Source organism: Schistocerca cancellata, chromosome 6 (assembly GCF_023864275.1).
Source record: "Schistocerca cancellata isolate TAMUIC-IGC-003103 chromosome 6, iqSchCanc2.1, whole genome shotgun sequence".
NCBI classification, from domain to species: Eukaryota; Metazoa; Arthropoda; class Insecta; order Orthoptera; family Acrididae; genus Schistocerca; species Schistocerca cancellata.
This window is the reverse complement of record NC_064631.1, coordinates 30,839,863-30,859,580: the sequence shown is the minus strand read 5'-3', so window position 1 is coordinate 30,859,580 and position 19,718 is coordinate 30,839,863. Positions and strand designations below refer to the sequence as shown.

General features: G+C 37.9%; 1 protein-coding gene across 2 annotated transcripts in view; it reads left to right on the top strand.

Annotated features, from left to right (window-relative positions):
- LOC126190905 (dickkopf-related protein 3-like) overlaps positions 1-19,718 on the top strand; it is a 189,972-nt gene that overhangs the window by 100,510 nt on the left and 69,744 nt on the right. For both annotated transcript variants that reach the window (XM_049931532.1, XM_049931531.1), the window contains exon 3: positions 134-191. In XM_049931532.1, coding sequence (XP_049787489.1) covers positions 134-191 — 58 coding nt within the window. The remainder of the gene's footprint in view (positions 1-133; positions 192-19,718) is intronic.

Here is a 19,718-nt window from a genome sequence, read left to right as displayed (position 1 = left end):
AAAGTGACTTAAATATTTTTAATGATGTATCATAAGTTGTTATGTTATTTGTATGTTCTTCTTCTAATAATGTATTGGCAATATGAATCACTACATGAGGTTGTGTTTTAATTGAGATTGTCTGTCTTTGCAGTGTGTCAGAGATGCTGAATGCTGCAATGGTTGCTGTCTGGAAGGAAAATGTGTCAAATGTGAGTAATTTCTCATTGGGCTATTGATTTTGAATTAGATATGTAGTGTGTCAATAATAACTCAAATTTCTAGAACATTTTCCACATTTGTGGATCAGAATTGACTAACAACTAACAGAATTAGGAATTGGAGTAAATCCTTTTCCAACTGTTTTCACTGGATTCCCTTACCAGTTTTAGAAATTTATATTTTATTTTCAAATGCACATAAATAATGAAAGTGTGGTCCAATATACAATGTATAACAGCATCATAAACATATGATTAGAAAAATATGCAATTAGATCTGTAATTAGCATTTTCCAAAGTTGACACATAAGTGTGTCTGTAGTCACAGAAAATGCTGATTGTAGGGAAGTGTATAATTTTGTAAGCATGCATCCACAATGTTGTTATTTCTTCTTCTTTGTCTTCTTCATCTTCATCTTCATCTTCTTTCTTTGTTTTGGCCAACCAGAAACCATGTTAATTCTACTGTCTCTTTTTCTGAGCTTTAACTGTTGTTCAATGCTCCCACATTCATTTCTGGTGTTACTCTTTTCTCTCTCAGGTCCCTGCCTTTAGTGTCTTCAGCTTTGACTTTTCCTGTTTACTTATCATTATTCGTCCAAGGGTCATCTCACAAGAAATAGTCTTAGTAATGCAATGCAAATCAGTAGCGTAAAGTATACAACACGCAGAATACATAACGTGCTTTATGAGGACAGGATGATTCGTTGGCTGTGGAAACTTTTGTGTGTTCGTAATTTCTGCTTAAGTAGATCATGCTCCTGGATATCTGTAGGAGAAACTTGTAGTTTGTATTCATCTCTCCCAACATCTGTGAACTACGCTTCTTTCATTTTCTTATCTGGAAAGTACATTAATATCCTTTTAGGTAACCTTTCTGGTTTCATTTTTCCCACATGGCCAAAAAAGGCAATACTTCTTTTCAAAATCATGTTACTTACCTTCTCCATGTGGTTATGATGCCTTCTGTACTCATAGGTTTCTTTCAAGGAACTAGACATTTTTCTCATAGTCTTTCTTACTCATTGTTTGTTTGACAACACAGTTACTACTTACGGGTGTTTGAAAATCATATGTAATATTCTGAAACCACTTATCCAATAAACTGAAAACTACTGAGGGTGACAGTTGGAAGAAGAATTACTCCTGTTGCTAGTAACATCTATTGTATAATCATGTCAAAGAATCTTACTGAAAATAAATATCTTGAATAGGTATTTCCTGTGTCTTGAAAATTGTGCTCACTTAACTGTTGCAATAACAAATTCAGATTGTAGAACATACCTAACAGAAAGGAAAAATATAGTTTAAAGAAACTCTGAAAAATAGGTACAATAAATTACATAAATGACTGGATGAAACTTGTAGTTATTTATGCACATAGCATTCTTTGTCTGTCCTGGATATTTTGTACTTGGAAAACAAATAATAATAATAATAATAATAATAATAATAATAATAATAATAATAATAATAATTTCAGAAAGAAACTGGAACTTTATGATAGTGAAAGAACTTCTGTTTACCAACAATTACAAATTAATGTATTTGAACAAAAGATGGTATGAGGTTTAGTTTTTAGAAATACAGTTAATTTATTTGGTAGAAGAGAAAGAAAAGTTGGAAGGTAGAGAAGAATTACTTAATTATTAGTTTGATCAACAACACTTTCATAGAATAGTTAGGGAATTCTGAATGACGTATGTATATACAGGGTAGTACATTAGGTGAAAACAGGACACAGTTAGTGTTACACTTTTTGTTTTTGTTTTGACTATCAGAGGATCATATTCATTGGGGTCAGCTTGATTTCTCCTGGTCTTTTTTCCAAGTCAGGATACAGAATATGGTATATGGCATATGTGAACATGTCAAAAATATTACAGCGAATGAAAAACAGTTAACAAGTGAGAGATAAAATGATATTGTGAAAGATTTACACAGATTGTATCTTACCTTGGTCATTTCACATAACTGTAAGAATTATAACTGGTAATAGAGTACACATACAAAAGGTAGAACTATAATTTCAACTCTCTCTCTCTCTCTCTCTCTCTCTCTCTCTCTCTCTCTCTACCCCCCTCCCCCTCTCCCCCAACCCCCTTTCTCCCCCCCCCCTCCCCTATTATTCTAAAAGTACCTCAGCATAATGCCGCCTTACTCTTGATTCCAGTACCATTTCCTCTATTCCTTTCTCTATGGATTTCATCGATTTCATCTAACATATGTAATCAACAGTGGACCTTGCAGTTCACTTTTTCAGTTACAATCTCAAAGTGTATACGCCCTATTTTCTTTCTTCCTGATGACTATAAGCCAGATCTGGAACCAATGAAAGGCCTGTACTATGTGTACCACAGTCATCTCATTTAAATTTTGCTATTGACTGATTATAGTTGTTTATTGTAGGTTTGATATTGATTTACTTTTGTAATTATTAGATGAAAGATAATATAGTGAAACCATATGGTGGAAAACTGTCTATGGTCAGCTTCTGTGTGTACTTGAAACTCTTGAGAGAACAAAATGTATTGATTTGATTTATTGATCCATTTCATCTACAGCTGCACAATGTGCAAGCGATATTTGGATTTTTTTGCTAATATTAACAGTTTTACATATAATATACCTTTGTACATAATAACACACATTAATATATCAATTAATGATGAATACTTAAATGAATGTTGTTACGCTATATACGGAGAGATAAAATACAAATGTTCTTCTGAATTAGACTACAGTGGGTAAACACACAAAAATTTAGTTTTGTAGGTATTCATTTACTGTGTAAAAGCAGTGATCAACCAAGTACGACTTCAGTTTAGATTTGAAGTGACCAATGTTTTGTATGTGTTTTAATGGTATCTGGTAAGGCATTGTACAGTTTGATACTAGGATGGATAAGGCTGTTTTGAAATAACTTTGTGTTGGCGCTTTGAACGTGTACATCTAATTTTTGTCTCGTATCGTAGCTGTGTATTGTGTGATTCTGAGTGGTGAGTGGTCTTTTTGTATGTAAGTTTTGCTTTAAATACATTACTAAAAATAAGATGTAGTGACATATTAAGTAATGGTTATTTAAACTGATATGTGGAAGTTTGTTCCGGTCCAAGTTTTATTTATTTTATTTATTTATTTATTGTTCTGTGGGACCAAATTAAGGAGATGTCTCCATGGTCATGGAATGAGTCAATACATGAAATTATAACACGATATTAGAAACAGATAAAATGAAATATATATAAAAAAAAAAAACATATTCAGGTGACAAGTCGTAAGTTTAACTGAAGAAAATCAACAGTGTAACACTGGAATTTGCTTAATTTTTTAGCTCTTCCAGGAGCTCCTTGACAGAATAGAAGGAGTGAGCCATGAGTAAACTCTTCAGTTTAGACTTAAAAGAGTTTGGGCTACTGCTAAGATTTTTGAGTTCTTGTGGTAGCTTATTGAAAATTGATGCAGCAGAATACTGCACTCCTTTTTGCACAAGAGTCAAGGAAGTGCATTCTACATGCAGATTTGATTTCTGCCTAGTATTAACTGAGTGAAAGCTGCTAACTCTTGGGAATAGGCTAATATTGCTAACAACAAATGACATTAAAGAAAATATATACTGTGAGGGCAATGTCAGAATTCACTCTTTGGTGTGACGTCATAAGCGAGTGACTGCGTGTGAGATCGCTCTCTAAGTTTTCATATATTTTTAGGTTTCAGATACTTATTTTAACGGTTTTTGTGATAATATTTACTATATAAGTGACGTATTAGTGGTTTCTTCATTCACCTCTGCCTTTCTTGTGTTGTGACCTGATATTTGTGACTGTTTCGTATCGAGCAACTTAACCTCTTGCCTGTGTTTACATTCTGCTCTGACCAGTTGCAGCTGTAGCGGCGCATCGAAAGCTAAGTACTAATTAATTGTTTGTGTATAGTGGTTTGTTTAGGAACTTTAGTAGTCTTCAACCGGTATTCTTGGTGTTTTCTGGTGAAATAATTTCAGAAGAACCTTTTGGGAACTGTTTACAGCTTCGTTACTGTGTCATTAGACGTTTGATTCTCTTTCTGTATTAGTCTTTTGCTATATTCAAATTTGTTGTTTATTAATACTGTTAATAATAGCAGTTACTTCCCTTGTAGAGTAAGTTTGTGATTATTGTAGTCAGGTTTTTAACATCTTCTTATTGTAGTAGCGGAACTTAGAAAAAGTAAAATTTTACCATGAGTGAGAAGTGTGGGCTTTGCGTAGGTTCGTGAGTAGTGGATTGCGGTGTGAGACTTGTTCGAAGTATTTTCACTGGGGGGAATGCAGTGGGGAAGCCAGTGGGCATTCTGGTGAGATCCTCTCCTGGAACTGCAGGTTATGTAGCAAGAGTAAGTTGATAGAGGAGCAGGAGCGTAAGATCTGTGCCCTTCAGGTGCAGTTGAAAAATGCACATGAGGAGCTAGATAGGATGAGGAGGGAGAAGGGGGTTGGGGAATGGGAGCTGGCTGTTGGCAAGAGATCTGCTAGGAGAAGAAGATCTTCAGATAGTTTTACTATTGGTGTTTACAATAGATATGACCAACTGTCAGAGTCTAGTGGAGAGGAATCTCTAGTAGCTGTAGATGTAGGAAGTATGCAGCAGACCTCAGTAGTTACTGTGCCTAGAACAGTTGCAAAGTCGAAGAGGAAGAAGAAGGTTCTGCTGTTCGGTAGTTCTCATGGCAGAGGTGTAGGCCAGCAGTTGCAGGAAGTGTTGGGGAGTGAGTACCAGGTCACCAGCATTGTGAAGCCTAATGCAGGGTTGGCTCAGGTGACTGTTAACATAGGGGGGTTATGTAGGGATTTTACTAAAGAGGATCAGGTAGTGATTGTGGGTGGGGCTGGTAATAGTATTGATAGGGATGGGGAGTATAACATAGATGGTGACATGGGAAAGATAGCCACTCAGACTGGCAACACGAATGTGCATTTCGTGGAACTGTTTCACGTCACGATCGGCCTCATCTTAATACAGCCATCAGGTGTAATAACATGAGACTTGGGGGTGCGCTGATGACAGAAAGCAAAGGTCACATTTCAGTGGTGTCGGTGGAGTCTATCAGCAGGACGGGTTTCACTAGACACGGCCTGCACCTCAACAGGGTTGGGAAGGGGAGGTTGGCAAAGCTTATAGGTGACAGCATAGGTGGGGTTGGTGGGATCACTCATGGGAAAATTCCTGCAGTAGTTGGTGTTAGAGCTGCACCTTTTTTAGATTGAAATCAGCTGATAGGTATTCCTGCTTAAGGGAAGTCTCTCTAACAAGGGAATCACTGTTGACAAAGCTTAGCCATCCGAGTAATGAGGGAATTAGTATATTTCATCAAAATATACAAGGTATTAGAGATAAAGTTAGTGAACTGCTTATAGATGTTGACTCTGAAATTATTGATATATCTGAACACTTCTTAAATAAGGAGATAATTCAGAGGCTTCCTTTAGCAGGATACAGGTTGGCTGGCTGCTTTTCGAGGAGCTCTTTGCGGTGTGGGGGAGTAGCCATGTATGTGAAAAACAGCATTGCATTTGCATTTGAGTCAATTGATGTTTCAAAGTACTGCACTGTAAAGGTGTTTGAATGTTATGCAGGTGTGGTTAAATTTAACGGAGCTAAACTTGTAACTGTTGTTATTTATAGATCCCCAGACTCTGATTTCACAACATTTTTGCTAATGTTAGAGGAGGTTCTTGGTTCACTTTATAGGAAATACAAAAAGTTAGTTATATGTGGTGACGTCAATATTAATTGTATAAGTGATTGTGCAAGGAAGAGGATGCTGGTAGACCTCTTTAATTCATATAATCTTATGCAAACCATATTCTTTTCAACGAGAGTGCAAGGGAACAGTAGAACAACCATAGACAACATTTTTGTTCATTTCTCATTACTAGAAGGGCATTCTGTTAGCAAAAAGGTGAATGGCCTTTCAGATCATGATGCGCAAATTTTAACTTTAAAAGATTTTTATGCTGCAACATGTGTTAAATATAGTCATCAGCTGTTCAGGAAAGCTGATCCAGTTGCTGTAGAGACCTTTGTAAACCTTATAAAGGAACAAGAGTGGCAAGATGTTTATAGTGCTGATACAGTAGACGATAAATATAATGCTTTTCTCAAGACTTTTCTCATGCTATTTGAAAGTTGCTTTCCGTTAGAACGTTTAAAACAGGGTACTAGCACAAACAGGCAGCCTGGGTGGCTGACTAGAGAGATAAGAATATCCTGTAGAACAAAGTGGCAATTATATTAAAACGTTAGAAACAGTCAAAATCTAAATGCAGCAGCCCATTACAAACAGTATTGTAAGGTGCTTAAAGATGTTATTAGGAAGGCAAAAAGTATGTGGTATGCAGATAGAATAGCTAAGTCTCAGGATAAAATTAAAGCCATATGGTCAGTCGTAAAGGAAGTTGCTGGTCTGCAGAGACAGGTCGAGGATATAGAATCAGTGCGTAGTGGGAATGTCCGTGTTACTGATAAGTCGCATATATGTACAGTATTTAATAATCACTTTCTGAATATAGCAGGTGAACTAAATAGAAACCTAGTCCCAACAGGGAGTCAAAAAGTGTTCCGAGACTGTTACCTGAAATGCTCCTCCATGATACTGACAAGAGGGAGATTGAGTTAATAATTAAATCACTAAAGACCAAGAACTTTCATGGATATGACGGGGTATCTAGCAGAATACTGAAGTATTGTTCTATGTATGTTAGCCCAGTTCTCAGCCATATCAGTAACTTTTCCTTTAGGAGTGGTCGGTTTCCTGACCAATTAAAGCACTCGGTAGTGAAGCCACTTTATAAAAAGGGAGACATTGATAATGTTGACAATTTTAGACCTATTTCTATGCCATCAGTGTTCGCAAAAGTTATCGAGAAGGTTGTATATACAAGGTTACTGGAGCATTTAAATTCACATAATTTGCTGTCAAATGTTCAGTTTGGTTTTAGAAATGGTTTAACAACTGAAAATGCTATATTCTTTTTTTTCTCTGTGAGGTTTTGGACGGATTAAATAAAAGGTTGCGAACGCTAGGTTAACGAAGGCTTTTGACTGTGTAGACCACAAAATATTACTGCAGAAGTTGGACCATTATGGAGTAAGGGGAGTAGCTTACAATTGGTTCGCCTCTTACTTTAAGAACAGAAAGCAGAGGGTAATTCTCTGCAATATTGAGAGTGGTAGTGATGTTCAGTCCCAATTGGGCACTGTTAAGTGGGGTGTTCCCCAAGGGTCGGTGCTGGGGCCACTGCTGTTTCTTATTTATATAAATGATATGCCTTCTAGTATTACAGGTGATTCAAAAATATTTCTGTTTGCTGATGACACCAGCTTGATAGTGAAGGATCTCGTGTGTAATATTGAAACAGTAACAAATAATGTAGTTCATGAAATAAGTTCATGGCTTGTGGAAAATAATTTGATGCTAAATCACAGTAAGACTCAGTTTTTACAGTTTCTAACTCACAATTCAACAAGAACCAATATTTTGATCAGACAGAATGGGCATATTATAAGCGAGACGGAACAGTTCAAATTCCTAGGCGTTCGGATAGATAGTAAGCTGTTGTGGGAAGCCCATGTCCAGGATCTTGTTCAGAAGCTAAATGCTGCTTTATTTACCATTAGAACAGTATCTGAAATAAGTGACACTTCAACACGAAAAGTAGTCTACTTCGCATATTTTCATACGCCTATGTCGTATGGTATTATTTTTTGGGGTAATTCTTCTGATTCAAAAAGGGTATTTTTGGCTCAAAAACGGGCTGTTCGAGCTATATGTGGTGTAAGTATGAGATCCTCTTGTCGACCCCTATTCAAAAATCTGGGAATTCTGACATTGCCCTCACAGTATATATTTTCTTTAATGTCGTTTGTTGTTAGCAATATTAACCTATTCCCAAGAGTTAGCAGCTTTCACTCAGTTAATACTAGGCAGAAATCAAATCTGCATGTAGAATGCACTTCCTTGACTCTTGTGCAGAAAGGAGTGCAGTATTCTGCTGCATCCATTTTCAATAAGCTACCACAAGAACTCAAAAATCTTAGCAGTAGCCCAAACTCTTTTAAGTCTAAACTGAAGAGTTTCCTCATGGCTCACTCCTTCTATTCTGTCGAGGAGCTCCTGGAAGAGCTAAAAAATTAAGCAAATTCCAGTGTTACCTTGTTGATTTTCTTCATTTAAACTTACGACTTGTCACCTGAATATGTTTTTTTTTTAATATTTCATTTTATCTGTTTCTAACATCGTGTTATAATTTCATGTATTGACTCGTTCCATGACCATGGAGACTTCTCCTTAATTTGGTCCCATGGAACAATAAATAAATAAATAAAATAAATAAAACTTTGACCGGAAATAACTTCCACATATCAGTTTAAATAACCATTACTTAATATGTCACTACATCTTATTTTTAGTAATGTATTTAAAGCAAAACTTAAGTACAAGAAGACCACTCATCACTCATTGTGGGGTAAGAGGCACATAATGTGCTAATTTTGCAATTTGATTTCTTCTGATTTTTTCTAACATTTTACATGTATATGATCATGCCAGAAATGAAAAAAATATATGTGCATCAATGTGCCTAAATTTGCTAATCTGAAAAAAATTCAAAATCAAGAGTTCTAATACCTAAGCAAAGAGACTGCTCTGTTAAAATTTTTACACCAACCAGTATACCTTCCACTACCATAAGAATGTGCATACATTTGTCAGATAAAAAGTGTGATATGTCTGATTTATTAATTCCAGACTCTCCTAAATTGCAATATTACATGTAAATTTTGCAGAAGTCCAGTAATCATGTGTAGACAGAGACATGGCTGTTACTGAAACTGAGTCAGATACGTGCTGTTACTTGCAGATTATATATATATATATATATATATATATATATATATATATATATATATATATATATACCTAAAAACAAAGATGATGTGACTTACCAAATTAAAGTGTTGGCAGGTCGACAGACACACAAACGAACACAAACATACACACAAAATTCAAGCTTTCGCAACAAACTGTTGCCTCATCAGAAAATAGGGAAGGAGAGGGAAAGACGAAAGGATGTGGGTTTTAAGGGAGAGGGTAAGGAGTCATTCCAGTCCCGGGAGCGGAAAGACTTACCTTAGGGGGAAAAAAGGACGGGTATACACTCGCACACACACACACATATCCATCCACACATATACAGACACAAGCAGACATATTTAAAGACAAAGAGTTTGGGCTGCTTATATATGTCTGCTTGTGTCTGTATATGTGTGGATGAATTTGTGTGTGTGTGTGCGCGAGTGTATACCCGTCCTTTTTTCCCCCTAAGGTAAGTCTTTCCGCTCCCGGGACTGGAATGACTCCTTACCCTCTCCCTTAAAACCCACACCCTTTCGTCTTTCCCTCTCCTTCCCTCTTTTCTGATGAGGCAACAGTTTGTTGCGAAAGCTTGAATTTTGTGTGTATGTTTGTGTTCGTTTGTGTGTCTGTCGACCTGCCAGCACTTTCATTTGGTAAGTCACATCATCTATATATATATATAAAGTCTTTAGATGTATACTACAGGAAAAAACTGAGCATAATCAACAAATGTGAGCATATTTCATGAACAAAAGTTCATTAATTCACACATCATGTTTCATAAATCCTATAATGAATTAGAGTCTTTATGGACATGTAATAAGTGACATCATTATATTTTCAATGGCAGAAGCAGCCACTGCAAGCTACTTCTGTCAGTTTTTGAACTCATAATTGGAACATCAAAAATCTTGTATCATAATGTAATAAAAACAATCAGTAAGATAGCAAATCTGCTTGTGTTTAGTGTATGGTAACCAGTTTCAATCATACAAAGACCATCTTCTGACCAGTAATGTCTCCATTGGTGATGTCTAGAGTCAAGGTGCAGAGCTATTGTAAATGCAAGAAGCACCTGTCATCAATGCAGTACTTCTTGCTCTTACAGCGGCTCTATGCATTGACTTCATGCATCCCTAGTGGAGTCATTACCAGTCTGAAAATGGTCTCTGTATGACTGAAATCAATTAGCCGTACCATAAAAATAAACAGCATTTGTGATCTGGACTGATTGTTTTTGTTGCTTCTGCATCAATATGGATAGAGCTAATCTGCTTTAATTGGTAATTATAGCAAATATTTTAAGAGTACTTTGCTGATAAGTGTAATGTAGCTACTTTGGGGAAAAAAGCCATTGCTCTTCCTCTTGCACTTTCTGCCTGTTGTTTTGATGTAATACCATGTAGCAAGTGTTTATATGGCTTTACACAGAATGCTACCAGTTATTTAAATACTAATTTACATCCTTGAATTCAAATATTCTAAAGAGTTATATCAGTTTGCTAACAGAACAGGCTGAAGCTTGCTCAAAGGATAGTTGGCATGCAGTAATTGCCATGGAGTAGTATAAAAAAATCCTGTTTGTTATTATGATAATATGAAAAGGATAGTTGCTACTCACTATAACAGAGACGCTGAGTTGCAGATGGGCACAACAAAAAAACTGTCAGAAAATGCACTTTCAGCCAAGGCCTTCTTCAGAGATAGAACATACACACACTAATGCAAATATAACTCACACACACATGACCACAGTCTCTGGCTGCTGAGGCCACACTCTATTTATTGTCATTATTATTTATTGATTTGACAATACTTACTACATTTTACTAGAACCTATAATTATAATGCATCTTTTAATTATTTTTCTCGCAGAGTTCTATATTCTCCATAATTCTTCTGGAATATTCATCTCCCTCATAAATGACTGACTTCTCAGTACAGAAGTATTGGTTTGTCACTGCTTTTTTTCTTCTTCTGTGTGGTATCTTGCCCACTGCACACTTCAGAACCTTCTGTCTTTTTTTTTTTTTTTTTTTTTCACCTTTTTTACATGCTGAAATCATAGTTGTTTCAGTTGCTTAAACTCAGTAAATGATTTTTGAACATTAATTCTGTCTCTGATTACTTAATTTTTTCTCAGCATCTTTTCTGAACTTCTTCAGAAATCTACCTCTGCAGCTAGTAACTTCGAATGTTGCCCATATTTCTGAAACAGTCTAATAATGCTCCTATTTATTGTTTAAAATATTCTTGTTTTGGTGTTATTTCTTAGGTGTTTATATTGAAGAATCCCATTTAATAAAGTTCAGGAAGAAAGAAAGAAAAACTTTGAAGTTTGCTGATGGTGTTGTAGTTCGATCAGAGAGTGCAAAGGAGTTCAAAGAGCAGTTTAATGAAATGGATATTGTTTTTTAAAGAGATTATAAGATGGATATCAACAAAGTTAAAACTAGGATAATGGAATGTAGTCAAATTAAATCAGGTGATAGTGGAAGAGTTAGATCAGGAAATGAGACACTGAAAGTGGAAGATGAATAGTAGATGAATTTTGCTATGTGGCGGGCAAAATAACTGATGGCTGAAGTAGAGAGGATTTCAAATGTAGACCCCCTGCATCACAGAAAACATTTCTCAAAAAGAGGAATTTGTTACCATCCAAACTAAATAAGTGTTAGGAAGAATTTTCTGAAGATATTCGTCTTGGTGCAGCCTTGTACAGAAGTGAAATGTGAAAGATAAGCAGTTCTCCAAATTCAGTATGTCCTCATTAGGTAAGTGATCTACCCATATAATGTTCAGCATTTATAAACAAAAGAGAACAGAAGCTTTTGAAATGTGGTGCTGTAGGAGAATGCTGAAGATCTGGTAGGTAGATCACTTAACTAATGAGGAGTACTGGACCGAACTGAGCCAAAGAGAGATTTATGCCACAACTTAACTAAAAGAAGAGATCTGTTAACAGGAAACTTTCTGAGGCTTCAAGGAATTGTTGATTTGGCACTGCAGGGAAGTGTGGGGTGTAAAAACTGTAAAGGGAGGCCAAGGCTCGAATATAATAAGCAGGTTCAAAAGGGTATAGGTTGCAGCAGTTATTCGGAGATGAAGAGGCCTGCACAGTGTAGAGCAGTGTGGAGAGTTGCATCAAATCAACTTTTGGACTGAAGACCACAACCACAAAAACAAAGAAATACAGAAATTAGATCAAGAATAAATTCGATAAACAAGATTGTCTTGTTATCTTGTTTCCTGTCATTCATAATTTCCTTTCCTATATGTTTATATTTACTAATAGATGCTATTGTTTATATCTTTCCTTCGAATTCTAAATCTTCATTTATGCTACCAGTTACCGTGTATTTTATTTTATTAATGTTTATGCACTCGACAATGCCCCCGTTTATATTCTTGTATCAGTTGTCTGGTCATATACTTTGTAACACCACAGTGTTCAGATAAACCAGTTGGTCATCTGCAAGCTGTAACAAGTACATTGTGTTATCATTTATTGAGGGCCTTATATTTTTTAATTAATTAATTACAAGGTGTGTTCAATAAGTAAAGCAACATGTTTTTTTCTCAGCCATTTTCAGGTGAAAAACCGTGGAATTTGTCGCGCGTCATAGTGGAATACTCCCTCTTCAGTTTCTATAGTTTCTTGAAGTCCCTATATGTGGGCAGCACTATACATAGCCTTCAAAATTGTGTCTAATAGTGGTGCATTACAGACAGCAAGCTGTCATTGAGTTTCTTTTGGCAGAAAACCACATCATCATAGATATTCACAGGTGCTCGCAGAATGTCTACAAATGCATGAGGCGTGATGAGTCACTGAGTGAAGTCTGTCATCATCGTAGTAAGATAATTCAAACCTGTCCGATCTCCCACATGCTGGTTGGCTGCACACAGAGGTGACTGCTACAGTGTTGGAATGCGTAGAGACTGTTATTCGATGTGACTGACGTATCACAGTCGAACACCTTGCTGCCCAAGCAGGTATCTCTGCTGGTAGTGCTGACACACTTGTCCAGCAGTTGGAATACTCAAAGGTGTTTGCCCGGTGGGTTCCTCACCACCTAACAGAAGATCATAAAGAACAATGAAGGACCATCTGTTTGGATATCCTTGCACATTATGAGGCCGATCGTGACAGTTTCTTTGTCGAACATTGCTTGTTGATGCAGCAAGATGTTTTCTCGGATATTGACCAGTGGAGTGGTACTGTGCGGGTATACAGGCCCTCTCAGTAAGGTGGTGTAAGGCTGCTGCATTGAATGGATGTTATGTTGAAAAATAAGGTTTTGCAGCCAAAAGGGTGGGGGATAATATGATGTATTAGAATCCTGAATAAAAGCAACATGCTTTCAGAAAAAATATGTGTTGCACTGCTTACTGAATGTCTCTCATAATATTTTTTATTCATTCATCTTGTTCTGCATAGTACTTTGTGAAGGAAAGCCTTCAGGTTTGTGGAAGGAGTCAAGGTACACATTAACGAGATACAACGGAAATCATAGAAGCGTAATCGGTATTCTGAACGAACAATAAACTATCACTATAATGATTAACACTATTCGTGCTTGTGCCAGCGAAATTTAATCAAGTAAATTAGAAGGAAAACATATAACATTCTTAGGGGTTGTTTTACTCATCGTATCCGGCAATCTGTTGCAGCATAAGTCCTTTAGACAGTTACTGTAAAAAAATAACTATAAAGTTATTTTTTAAATAATTAATCCTGTTTTTTGTTTCCACTGAACATTTATTATAATCTCAAATTAATTAAAGCATCTTGACAAATCTGAAATAAGTTATAACATACTTACAATAATGAAATAAATCAAGGTCAAAAAGCATAAATGCTTTCTGTCTAAATACACTCAAAGTACTGACCCGCACTGCCAACATGGCTGTAACTATTTATACTTTCTTAACAATCCTGGGCATTGTTTAAAATGAATATTTGATTAATTAACAATTAAAATTGATACAAAAAATTGAAAATACATATCTGATTGTATATTTACTCAAGAACAGCTAGTACACTACAATATTAGTGCATGTCTTATTTTATTCTAGAATAAATTCTCAAATAAGAAATTACAATAATACATATACATTTTTTATTAATTACTAGAGGCTCCCTTCATGGGAATTGTTCCCTTCATTTACAGAGCTTCTACACTTTGAAGTGAAAGAGATTAAACAGTTATTTTCTCAGTTATAATTTTTTCTAGACGAGTTACATATTTTGTTTACATGTGTGATCCTGAATTAGACTGGAAAATATTCATTTTAAGTGGGTCCTAATGGGCTGTTATGTTTCAAGCAGCTACTCTGAAACGAGCTACTGCTTGTCACTTAAACCAAATGGGGAGGTGTTTAACTATTGATAGTTACTTGAATACATATATATTTTTTTAAGAAAATAGTTACCTACAACTGTAAATACTGGGTCCTGTTGACAGTACATTACCAATTTTCATGCAGCTTTAAAATGAACAGCTCTGATTGCCATATAGCTAACAGAACTTTTCAATCACTGAAGCTAGGTAGTTAAATAATTTCTAAAAAGTATGACTAGTGAGATGTGTTTTTAATCTTCTTTTGAACCAATTGATATACTCTATTTCTTGATTCATAGTAGATGGGAATTTGCTGAACACCTATGCACCAGAGTATGTAACTCCACTCAGAACCCTAGATAAAGAGTCTTGTATTGTGATTATATAGACCACAGTTAAGTTGAAACTAATTCTCATTGTCAGAAAAAAATTAAGGCATAAATGTACTCATAAGTGAGTGTAAAAATTCCTAGATCCTTAAGAAGGGAATATGGAAGAAGTATGTTTATCTACTTTTACTGCTTGCTTCTGCTGACTTTAATTACTGTACATAAGATAATTCTGTAAGATGGCAAGCTATGAAAATGCGCAAACATTTTTAGGTAAATGCAGTGGGGGATGCAAAACATGCTGAACTCAGCTTCTTGACAATGGTAACTGTAGTTTATTTATATCAATGACCAGTCTCTATATTACTGCTTACATAATAAAGGAGCCCATCCAGCACAGGCAAAAGTGGGGCACTAGAACCTAAAAAACACTATTTGGCAGAAAACTACAGTTTTTAAGGCAGCTGTACTTCCTGCATACAATTGATTGCTGACTTTGTTGAATTTTGTTGTGCAGTTAATAACATATATTACTTCAGTTATAGGATTGGTTATCTTGTTTGACCTTGTACTTGCCTATAACAAATGTAGCCTGTTTTCAGGACATCAGTATAGCCTTGAAATGACAGTGAGACATTCAACACTGCTGAGATTGTGGTCTGTATTGGATGTTCTTAAAAGTGACTGAGGATTCTACCCTGCAAAGCAGGATTGAAATGAAATCTCTAGGCACTACATTGTAAACTGTACTAATAACGATAGGGCATGCTTTATGGGTCTGATGCACTACATTTGTTATCCTCAAAATATGAACCAACTGGGAGCACTGGAAGTCCTAATTTCCCATACAGATAATACGGTTCTAGTTTAGCAAGTGAACTTTGTCATTTTTGGTGGCTCTTCACTTATGTCTTTAATTTTTCTTCTTTCCCAGATATGCGTAACTTTTACTTTAGAATGTACGCATACTACCATTGTTCACAAACAATGATTCTATTGTGTCATTTTCTTTTGGCTAGGATTTTTCTTCTTTCCTTTTATTGTGTAACATGGAGCCAGTTAACATCTATATATCTCTCATGATTATCATATGCTACAGAAAGAACGTAAACTCAGTATCAAAGAGATATTTTGAATAACGAGTTTATTAATGAATTTTATGTTAATAAATGGATAGTTTAATGGGAATTTAACTTTTTGAAATGAAAGATTATATACACACACACACACACACACACACACACACACACACACACACACACACATATATATATATATATATTTAAAAAGAAAGATGATGAGACTTACCAAACAAAAGCGCTGGCAGGTCGATAGACACACAGACAAACACAAACATACACACAAAATCTAGCTTTCGCAACCAATGGTTGCCTCGTCAGGAAAGAGGGAAGGAGAGGGAAAGACAAAAGGATTTGGGTTTTAAGGGAGAGGGTAAGGAGTCATTCCAATCCCGGGAGCGGAAAGACTTACCTTAGGGGGAAAAAAGGAGGGAAAAAAGGACAGGTATACACTCGCACACACACACACATATCCATCCTCATATACACAGACACAAGCAGACATTTGTAAAGGCAGTTGCCTTTACAAATGTCTGCTTGTGTCTGTGTATATGAGGATGGATATGTGTGTGTGTGTGCGAGTGTATACCTGTCCTTTTTTCCCTCCTTTTTTCCCCCTAAGGTAAGTCTTTCCGCTCCCGGGATTGGAATGACTCCTTACCCTCTCCCTTAAAACCCAAATCCTTTTGTCTTTCCCTCTCCTTCCCTCTTTCCTGACGAGGCAACCATTGGTTGCGAAAGCTAGATTTTGTGTGTATGTTTGTGTTTGTCTGTGTGTCTATCGACCTGCCAGCGCTTTTGTTTGGTAAGTCTCATCATCTTTCTTTTTAAATATATTTTTCCCACGTGGAACGTTTCCCTCTATTATATTCATATATATATATATATATATATATATATATATATATATATATATATATACACACACACCTAAAAACAAAGATGATGTGACTTACCAAATGAAAGTGCTGGCAGGTCGACAGACACACAAATGAACACAAACACACACACAAAATTCAAGCTTTCGCAACAAACTGCTGCCTCATCAGGAAAGAGGGAAGGAGAGGAAAAGACGAAAGGATGTAGGTTTTAAGGGAGAGGGTAAGGAGTCATTCCAGTCCCGGGAGCGGAAATACTTACCTTAGGGGGAAAAAAGGACGGGTATACACTCGCACACACACACATATCCATCCACACATATACAGGCACAAGCAGACATATACAGAGGCAAAGAGTTTGGGCAGAGATGTCAGTCGAGGCGGAAGTGCAGAGGCAAAGATGTTGTTGAATGAAAGGTGAGGTATGAGTGGCGGCAACTTGAAATTAGCGGAGATTGAGGCCTGGTGGATAACAGGAAGAGAGGATATATTGAAGAGCAAGTTCTCATCTCCGGAGTTTGGATAGGTTGGTGTTAGTGGGAAGTATCCAGATAACCCGGACGGTGTAACACTGTGCCAAGATGTGCTGGCCGTGCACCAAGGCATGTTTAGCCACAGGGTGATCCTCATTACCAACAAACACTGTCTGCCTGTGTCCATTCATGCGAATGGACAGTTTGTTGCTGGTCATTCCCACATAGAATGCGTCACAGTGTAGGCAGGTCAGTTGGTAGATCACGTGGGTGCTTTCACACGTGGCTCTGCCTTTGATCGTGTACACCTTCTGGGTTACAGGACTGGAGTAGGTGGTGGTGGGTGGGTGCATGGGACATGTTTTACACCGGGGGCGGTTACAAGGGTAGGAGCCAGAGGGTAGGGAAGGTGGTCTGGGGATTTCATAGGGATGAACTAAGAGGTTACGAAGGTTAGGTGGACGGCGGAAAGACACTCTTGGTGGAGTGGGGAGGATTTCATGACGGATGGATCTCATTTCAGGGCAAGATTTGAGGAAGTCGTATCCCTGCTGGAGAGCCACATTCAAAGTCTGATCCAGTCCCGGAAAGTATCCTATCACAAGTGGGGCACTTTTGTGGTTCTTCTGTGGGAGGTTCTGGGTTTGAGAGGATGAGGAAGTGGCTCTGGTTATTTGCTTTTGTACCAGGTCGGGAGGGTAGTTGCGGGATGCGAAAGCTGTTGTCAGGTTGTTGGTGTAATGGTTCAGGGATTCCGGACTGGAGCAGATTCGTTTGCCACGAAGACCTAGGCTGTAGGAAAGGGACCGTTTGATGTGGAATGGATGGCAGCTGTCATAATGGAGGTACTGTTGCTTGTTGGTGTGCTTGATGTGGACGGACGTGTGAAGCTGGCCATTGGACAGGTGGAGGTCAACATCAAGGAAAGTGGCATGGGATTTGGAGTAGGACCAGGTGAATCTGATGGAACCAAAGGAGTTGAGGTCGGAGAGGAAATTCTGGAGTTCTTCTTCACTGTGAGTCCAGATCATGAAGATGTCATCAATAAATCTGTACCAAACTTTGGGTTGGTGTACGATGGGGCCATCCTGGTACCCATGGCTGTTCCCTTTAATTGTTGGTATGTCTGGTCTTCAAAAGTGAAGAAGTTGTGGGTCAGGATGAAGCTGGCTAAGGTAATGAGGAAAGAGGTTTTAGGTAGGGTGGCAGGTGATCGGCGTGAAAGGAAGTGCTCCATCGCAGTGAGGCCCTGGACGTGCGGGATATTTGTGTATAAGGAAGTGGCATCAATGGGTACGAGGATGGTTTCTGGGGGTAACGGATTGGGTAAGGATTCCAGGCGTTCGAGAAAGTGGTTGGTGTCTTTGATGAAGGATGGGAGACTGCATGTAATGGGTTGAAGGTGTTGATCTACGTAGGCAGAGAGACGTTCTGTGGGGGCTTGGTAACCAGCTACAATGGGGCGGCCGGGATGATTGGGTTTGTGAATTTTAGGAAGAAGGTAGAAGGTAGGGGTGCGGGGTGTCGGTGGGGTCAGGAGGTTGATGGAGTCAGGTGAAAGGTTTTGTGGGGGGCCTAAGGTTCTGAGGATTCCTTGAAGCTCTGCCTGGACATCAGGAATGGGGTTACCTTGGCGAACTTTGTATGTGGTGTTGTCTGAAAGCTGACACAGTCCCTCAGCCACATTCTCCCAATGATCAAGTACCACGGTCGTGGAACCCTTGTCCGCCGGAAGAATGACGATGGACCGGTCAGCCTTCAGATCACGGATAGCCTGGGCTTCAGCAGTGGTGATGTTGGGAGTAGGATTAAGTTTTTTTAAGAAGGATTGAGAGGCAAGGCTGGAAGTCAGAAATTCCTGGAAGGTTTGGAGAGGGTGATTTTGAGGAAGAGGAGGTGGGTCCCGCTGTGACGGAGGACGGAACTGTTCCAGGCAGGGTTCAATTTGGATAGTGTCTTGGGGAGTTGGATCATTAGGGATAGGATTAGGATCATTTTTCTTCATGGCAAAGTGATACTTCCAGCAGAGAGTATGAGTGTAGGACAGTAAATCTTTGACGAGGGCTGTTTGGTTGAATCTGGGAGTGGGGCTGAAGGTGAGGCCTTTGGATAGGACAGAGGTTTCGGATTGGGAGAGAGGTTTGGAGGAAAGGTTAACTGCTGAATTAGGGTGTTGTGGTACCAGATTGTGTTGATTGGAATTATGAGGTTTTGGAGGGAGTGGAGCTGGAAGTGGGAGATTGAGTAGATGGGAGAGACTGGGTTTGTGTGCAATGAGAGGAGGTTGAGGTTTTCTGGAAAGGTTGTGAAGGGTGAGTGAGTTGCCTTTCTGGAGGTGGGAAACCAGGAGATTGGATAGTTTTTTGAGGTGAAGGGTGGCATGCTGTTCTAATTTGCGGTTGGCCTGTAGGAGGATGCTCTGAACAGCCGGTGTGGATGTGGGAGAGGAAAGATTGAGGACTTTTATTAAGGTTAGGAGTTGACGGGTGTGTTCATTGGCTGAGTTGATGTGTAGGTGA